We start from the raw sequence: 7,376 nt of genomic DNA on the forward strand, positions 1-7,376 counted from the left end.
GTTAAAAATTTATTTTATTCGTCAAATATTTTCTATAGTGAAATTCCTTGAAACTCCCAAAATACAAAAATTCCTCAAAGTGCATATTTTTTACGATTCAGTATCCATGCTACCCGTCAGATGATAGCTCAGTGTGTCTTCTTTCAACTAGGGACGGTTTGGTGAAACTGTTATTTCGTTAAAAATTTATTTTATTCGTCAAATATTTTCTATAGTGAAATTCCTTGAAACTCCCAAAATACAAAAATTCCTCAAAGTGCATATTTTTTACGATTCAGTATCCATGCTACCCGTCAGATGATAGCTCAGTGTGTCTTCTTTCAACTAGGGACGGTTTGGTGAAACTGTTATTTCGTTAAAAATTTATTTTATTCGTCAAATATTATCTATGGTGAAATTCATTGAAACCTCCAAAATGCAAAAATTCCACAAAGTGCATATTTTTTACGATTCAGTATCCATGCTACCCGTCGGATGATAGCTCAGTGTGTCTTCTTTCAACTAGGGACGGTTTGGTGAAACTGTTATTTCGTTAAAAATTTATTTTATTCGTCAAATATTTTCTATAGTGAAATTCCTTGAAACTCCCAAAATACAAAAACTCCTCAAAGTGCATATTTTTTACGATTCAGTATCCATGCTACTCGTCGGATAATAGCTCAGTGTGTCTTCTTTCAACTAGGGACGGTTTGGTGAAACTGTTATTTCGTTAAAAATTTATTTTATTCGTCAAATATTTTCTATAGTGAAATTCCTTGAAACTCCCAAAATACAAAAATTCCTCAAAGTGCATATTTTTTTACGATTCAGTATCCATGCTACTCGTCGGATGATAGCTCAGTGTGTCTTCTTTCAACTAGGGACGGTTTGGTGAAACTGTTATTTCGTTAAAAATTTATTTTATTCGTCAAATATTTTCTATGGTGTAATTTCTATAAACCACTCAAATACAAAAATTCCTCAAAGTGCATATTTTTTACGATTCAGTATCCATGCTACCCGACGGATGATAGCTCAGAGTGTCTTCTTTCAACTAGAGACGGTTTGGTGAAACTGTTATTTCGTTAAAAATTTATTTTATTCGTCAAATATTTTCTATGGTGAAATTCCTTTATACCACTAAAATACAAAAAATCCACAAAGTGCATATTTTTTACGATTCAGTATCCATGCTACCCGTCGGATGATAGCTCAGAGTATCTTTCTTAAACTAGAGATGGTTTGGTGAAACCGCAGACAGACGTTCTAGCTCGAACAAATTTATTCAAATTTTCTATGTAAATTTTCACTAGCGACACCTACGCAACTGATTGCCACAGTGCAGTCGCGTGCAGTTGACAGTTTGAGAAACCACGTGCTTCCAGCCGCTTACTTACCACCCAATTCACCACCCACCGAAAAATAAAATCAAAACAAACACTATCAAAATCATTCCTACATTTGCGTCACATTCACAAAGATTTCCCAATGCGAGTGAAGTTCATCCAAATGCAGTTTTATTCAAGCAAATCTATGTAAAATAAAAGTAATAATGTGTAAAATATTTTACAAGAGTCCTGCGCTAATTTGTGCAAAAGATTTTAGACATTAAATAAAAGTCATTTACTCTGCACAAATTATGTGGAAACATTATTAGCGTGCAACACGTGCGGTCTTTTCCCGCCATCCGGCTGGAAGACGACCGTGGTGACAGTTGTTGGTCACAACGCCCATGTGAGACAGCGATTCAATATGAACGTCGCTAACGCCATCTGTTCGCTGATTGCCACTTGGCAATTTGTGGCGGCCATGTTTTTTACACAAGCTGCTGAGTCAAACTTGAACGTCTGTCTGCGGTGAAACTGTTATTTTGCTTTTGGTTGAAATCCGAAGCAAACAGCGGAGCGAAAATTGATTTTTAACCTACTTAGGCTCTGTCTCAATTGAGATATTAAAAATAATTTTAATCAAATTTGACAGTTCGAAAATTATTTCAAAGCTCGAAAATCATTGTGCTGTCAAATTTAATTTTTTTTCTGGTCCAATTTAAACACGTCAATGTTGATCGATGTTGACAATGTTGCCTTACCAAAAATGATTCCGCTCAGAAATGAAAACTTGTCGGAAAATTTAAAAACAAAATATTATTTTGCCTTGAAATTTCTTCGATGCTTTCCTCATTTATTCCTCCAAGTTGCCTCTCACTAGAAATTCTCACTGATGGTTCTTCCGTAGCACAATTTCTCCAGCATGTGACTCTTTAGGGAGATTCCTGAAGAAACTTTCGGAAGAATATAGAAGAAATTTGTGAGGAATTCCTGACAAAACTTGAGGAATTGTTCCAGGGTGTCTTGAAAATTCTGAGGGAACTCCCGGAGAAGTTCCTAACAAAACCCTAAAGAAGTTCATAAAAAAACTTCCAGAGAAATTCAGAAACTCCTGGAGCAATTGCGGGAAGAATTTCCGTAAGTACTGCAAATGAGAAATTCCTTGAGGAACTTTACTGCCCCCACTCGCATAACAGTGTCATATGAATAGGAAACCCAGCAAACATGGGACTGTTATGCGAGTGGGGGCAGTTTAGGAGGGATTCCTGGACGAAATATTGGAGAAGTTTTAGGATAAATATTTATAAGAGATGCGCAGAAAAAAATCCTTTGTTGCACTTCCTTATGTTGACTTCACATACACAAAAAGGGAATCAAGAGGTAGCGTGAATACGTTCGATCGTTTACGACCACTTCACTTCCTATCTATATAAATATAAATTATAGGATATATATAAAAATGAAGTCACTTTGAGGCAACAAAACTCACGAACGGATAAACCCATCAGCATGACTCTTGCACGGTTCGACCCGTATTCTTGGTGGCAGTGTTTATATGTGGAAAAAGTTATCAAAATTATACAGAAAAATATGAAAATAGTGAAGTTAATGTTTTTCAATGAGCTGGGAAGAAATTCACCATGATCGAAATAAAACTAATCTAGAGGGCGGTCAACAGTTGTAAAAGTTTGCCGAGGCAGCTAGTAATTATAAAAATGTGTTCGAATCCCCTTTGAGGGGAAATAGCTTAAATACCTACTGATTTTTTTATGAGCAGGGAAGAAAATCAACACGATCGAAATATTTATCTAATGCCGACTTCTTGAACAATATTCAACGGAAAACACTTCGCTATCCGTCGCCAATCAAGCTACGGACTTCAGCAGGATAAAGTACAATTAAGCAAAATTTCATCCATACCAAATCCATACACATATTTCTATGATAAAAATGATTACATTATATTTATTACGGACGCATAGACGGGCCCACCTCAAAATCGAAGCAAGAGAGAAACAGAGAGAAAAGCGCAAGCCGATATGTAAACAAACACCAGTGGACAAGCGTGCGCATGCGCGAGCCGGTGAGGACGAAAATTATCGTTCTGTCAAATATAAGTCTGCTCTGGAGCAGAATTATTTGTGACAGTTCGAAAATCAAGGAAAAATAATTTTCGAACTGTCAAATTTAATTAAAATTATTTTTAATATCCCAATTGAGACAGACCCTAAGTGAAGGTGAAAAAATAAAGACTCAAATTTACCACTTTTCGCCACCTCAATTTTAGTGCCTAACTTCACAATTGCCGTTTTCGTAACGTTGTTTTCGATTAACCACCCGAGGCACAAAAAAATTGAAATATTTCACACATATTTTAGTGCTTGGTTTTTAGTGCCTGGCGAATTTCTTCTTGGATCCGCACGTAGATGTCGCTAAGGTAGAAAAAAATTTTAGTGCCTGGATTTTTTAGTGCCTGACTTAACACAAGTCCATCTCTTCTCCTTCCCCACCTGTAATATACTCTCATTGGTCATCAATCTAATCAATAAATTTCAGATTTTCGGATTTCCAAGTGAACGAAATCGACTGCGATGGAAAAGAAGCCATTCTCACAGATGAAAAAGCCCCTACTCCGCCCGAAAGTGAAGAACAATCGAATGAAGAGTCCGAGAAAGAGCTGGTCCAATTGATCTCACAGGAAAATGTGGATAAAATTCGCAAGATAGCCGATTCCAAGGGAAAATGTAACGATATCGTCGTAGTGGACGTAACAGAAATGTCGAAGGAGGACCGCGGTAAGATTCACAATAGTGCCAAGAGCATATTTGGAAAGGCCATTGTGGGATCGACCGTAACGAAAAACGACAAAAAGTTGATCACGTTTGCCGCGTTCAATAAGTTCCAGCAGGTGGATCGGAGAGAGAAATGGATGTGGCCACATCGTTTCACCCATTTCCTGTTGTACAAAGAAAACGAAGACACGATCCAGGCAACTTCACAGCTGGCAGAGTTGTTGAAATGTTCTCCTTCGGCATTCGCTTATGCCGGAACTAAGGACCGTCGTGCTAAAACTACCCAGTGGGTTAGTATGAAGATGTATCACCCAAGCAAAATTGTTGCGGCTGCGGCCAAGATCCGACAGCTGACGGTGGGCAACTTTTGCTTTAAGCCAGAACAGCTCAAGCTGGGTCAGTTGCAAGGAAACCGGTTCCGGATAGCGTTGCGTCAGGTTTCCGCCGAGGAGACCGTCATCCGTAAATCGTTGGAAAGCTTTCAAGAGAAGGGATTCATCAATTATTTCGGTTTGCAGCGGTTCGGCAACAGTGCCACAGTTCCAACGTACAAGGTCGGATTGGAAATCCTGAAAAGTTGCTGGCAAGAGGCGGTCAATTTGATTCTGAAACCTCGTGAGAATGACCACTGGTACATGAAGGCCTGTCGGGAAGAGTACCAGAAAACGCGTGACCCCAGAAGTGCCTTAGACAAGCTGAGCCCGAAGAACAAAAGCATTGAAAAACAAGTCTTGTCATGGCTCGTGGATCACAAAAACGACTTCAAGGGCGCTCTGCAGCGTATTCCCAGGAACGTGAGACTGCTCTACTGTCATTCCTACCAAAGCCTAATATGGAATCGGGTTGCAAGTAAAAGGCTAAAAGAACTGGGCTATCAACTGATTCCAGGCGATCTCGTATACGTCGACAAAACAGTCAGCGCTGAACTGCCCATAGAGGATGCCCCTATCGAGCTGCAGGACAATCCACCGGAGGAAGATTCCGAAGAATCATCCGAAACGTCCGTGTTCAAGAATTTAGTCAAGCCCCTTACCGAAGCGGACATTGCCTCTGGCCAATACACCCTTTTCGACGTGGTTCTCCCATTGCCAGGACACGATATTACCTATCCGGCCAACGAATGCGGCAAATGGTACGAGGACATGATGGCCGAAGATGGACTCTCGTCTGAGAAATTAAAGAGCAAAATCAAGAAAGAGTCGCTGGGTGGTGCCTATCGGAAGATGGTTATTAAACCGCAAAATCTGAGCTGGAAGCTGACCACCTATGCGGATCCGTCGGATATTCTTATTCTTTCTGATCTGGAGAAGCTGAAGGGCGTCAAGGAGCCGGAGCCCAAAGAAGGTGAGTTCCATTCACAGGGCTGCAAGCAAGTCACGTCTTTCCAGTATTATGTAAAATCTACGGTTTCACTGCAGTTTTTCCGTGATGTCCTTATATTGGGGATTTGCCGGCTTCTTGTATTCCACCGGTCACTTCAGTAGGGCCTCCAAAGTAGAAGGGGACTTAATAGCGATTCCTCGTGGACACCAGTTACCCAGTGGCATTATTTTTTTTGAAAATTAAGTTGACTTTAATAGAAAACGGCTGCTTAAATAAGCGACCGGTGGGTGGAATACAAGTAGCCGGTAAATCCAATATTTGGTGAACTTAAGAATTCACATATTTTGGAAAACGATCTCAAATTTACCATAAGTTATATCAAATTTGTAGGGGGTCTGGATAACCGAAAATAAATCTGCCTAGTTTATGGACAGTTGGTAACCTCATCTGGTTCTAAATTACCATTTCATATTCCACAGATGCCAGCAATAAGGCGCTCATCCTGGACTTCCAGCTGCCAAGTTCGTCCTACGCGACGATGGCTCTGCGAGAGATTCTTAAAGCGGATACATCGGCCATGCACCAGCGATCATTGGAGCAAGTGCAATCGACAAAGGGAGCGGACGAGCCGCCAGCGGAGTCCACACCCGAAGAGCAACCCATCGAAAGTGACACAACCGATAAGAATGATAAGCCCACAGAAGACGCTCCTGCTGTCCAAGATGAACCGGAAAAGGAAACCTCCCATGAAAGCACCACGAAGGATGATGGGTCTCCAACGAATGCCGATGAGTCTCCTCAAGAAGAGGAGCCGGCGGTAAAGAAACCCAAACTGGATCAGTAAGGGTAATTTGCGTTGTAGAACCCTCGGCGGAAATGCGGGATACTGTACCACTCTGTGAACATTGACGGCTTAGAAGGTGGGTATTTTCTGTAGCATCCAACAATCTAGGTCGTTGTTCACAAAACTATCGAGGAATTTGCATTATCTATTTTTTAAACTGATTTTCTAAAAATGGACATATTAAAGTACACAAAGTGATGTATGTATGTATTTCATAATACAAATATGTAGCAAAAAAATATATTTTGGTAAATTAATTCAGATGATTGCCTTAGGTCGATGAGGGTTATTGAAATATGTGGGCTCTTTTATGTGGTTATCGGTGGTTAATTTTTCTGTAACTAGATTCTAATTTCTTGTTTGTATTGAATCTTCTACGTTTCTTGTGTAACATCCGCCGTGTCGTTGTGTAATGATGCAGGAATTACGCTCAGGTGAGTGAAAAATGCGATTGCGTCTAAGTTAAGGGTGCCTCACGTGTTTCAAGTGCTTCGAGCAAGGATATAAGTTGTGGGCGTGTAAAGGCCCCGACAGGAGCAAACTCGGCAGGAAATGCGGAGTGGAAGGCCACATCGTCAGGGAGTGCAATTTGGCACCAAAATGTCTGATTTGTGCGACGAACAAGGGTCTCGCAACGGGCGGGCCTAAACGTCCAGGTTCGCGAGGAGGTCGCACGAGAGCTTCGCAATAGCGAAGATCAACGGGGTATGCTCGATTATGCTTGATTCGCTATCGAGCGCACTGCGACATCTATTGTAAAAAGCACTGTATTGCTCGCTTGTGCGCTCTACCCTTGAATATTGCTGTCTGGACTCTGGAGTCCTGCTTACAATAATGGCGCCGAAAGAATTGAATCCGTTCAGCGTCGCTTTCTTCGGTTCGCACTCCGCAGACTACCTTGGAGGGACCCGTTTCGCCTGGCGAGCTACCGATGTCAGCTGATTTATCTAGAACTACCCCGTTCGCGACGAGATGTAACAGGATGTAACCAGGGCACTGATAGTAGCTGATACGCTCCAGGGCCGAATCGATTGTGGGGCGATTCTGGAGCAAATCGATTTGAACGTTCAGCCAAGATCGCTTCGGAATAGTATCCATGCTGAGACCGCC

At 41.2% G+C, this 7,376-nt stretch overlaps 1 protein-coding gene across 1 annotated transcript in view; it reads left to right on the forward strand.

Moving 5' to 3' along the window:
- Positions 1-6,492, forward strand: part of LOC109410293 (pseudouridylate synthase 7 homolog) — a 29,933-nt gene extending 23,441 nt beyond the window's left edge. Inside the window, exons 2-3 of the mRNA XM_062852079.1 lie at positions 3,864-5,443; positions 5,902-6,492. Coding sequence (XP_062708063.1) covers positions 3,864-5,443; positions 5,902-6,266 — 1,945 coding nt within the window. The 3' untranslated portion in view covers positions 6,267-6,492. The remainder of the gene's footprint in view (positions 1-3,863; positions 5,444-5,901) is intronic.
- The last annotated feature ends 884 nt before the right edge of the window (positions 6,493-7,376 follow it).

Source organism: Aedes albopictus, chromosome 2 (assembly GCF_035046485.1).
Source record: "Aedes albopictus strain Foshan chromosome 2, AalbF5, whole genome shotgun sequence".
Taxonomy (NCBI): Eukaryota; Metazoa; Arthropoda; class Insecta; order Diptera; family Culicidae; genus Aedes; species Aedes albopictus.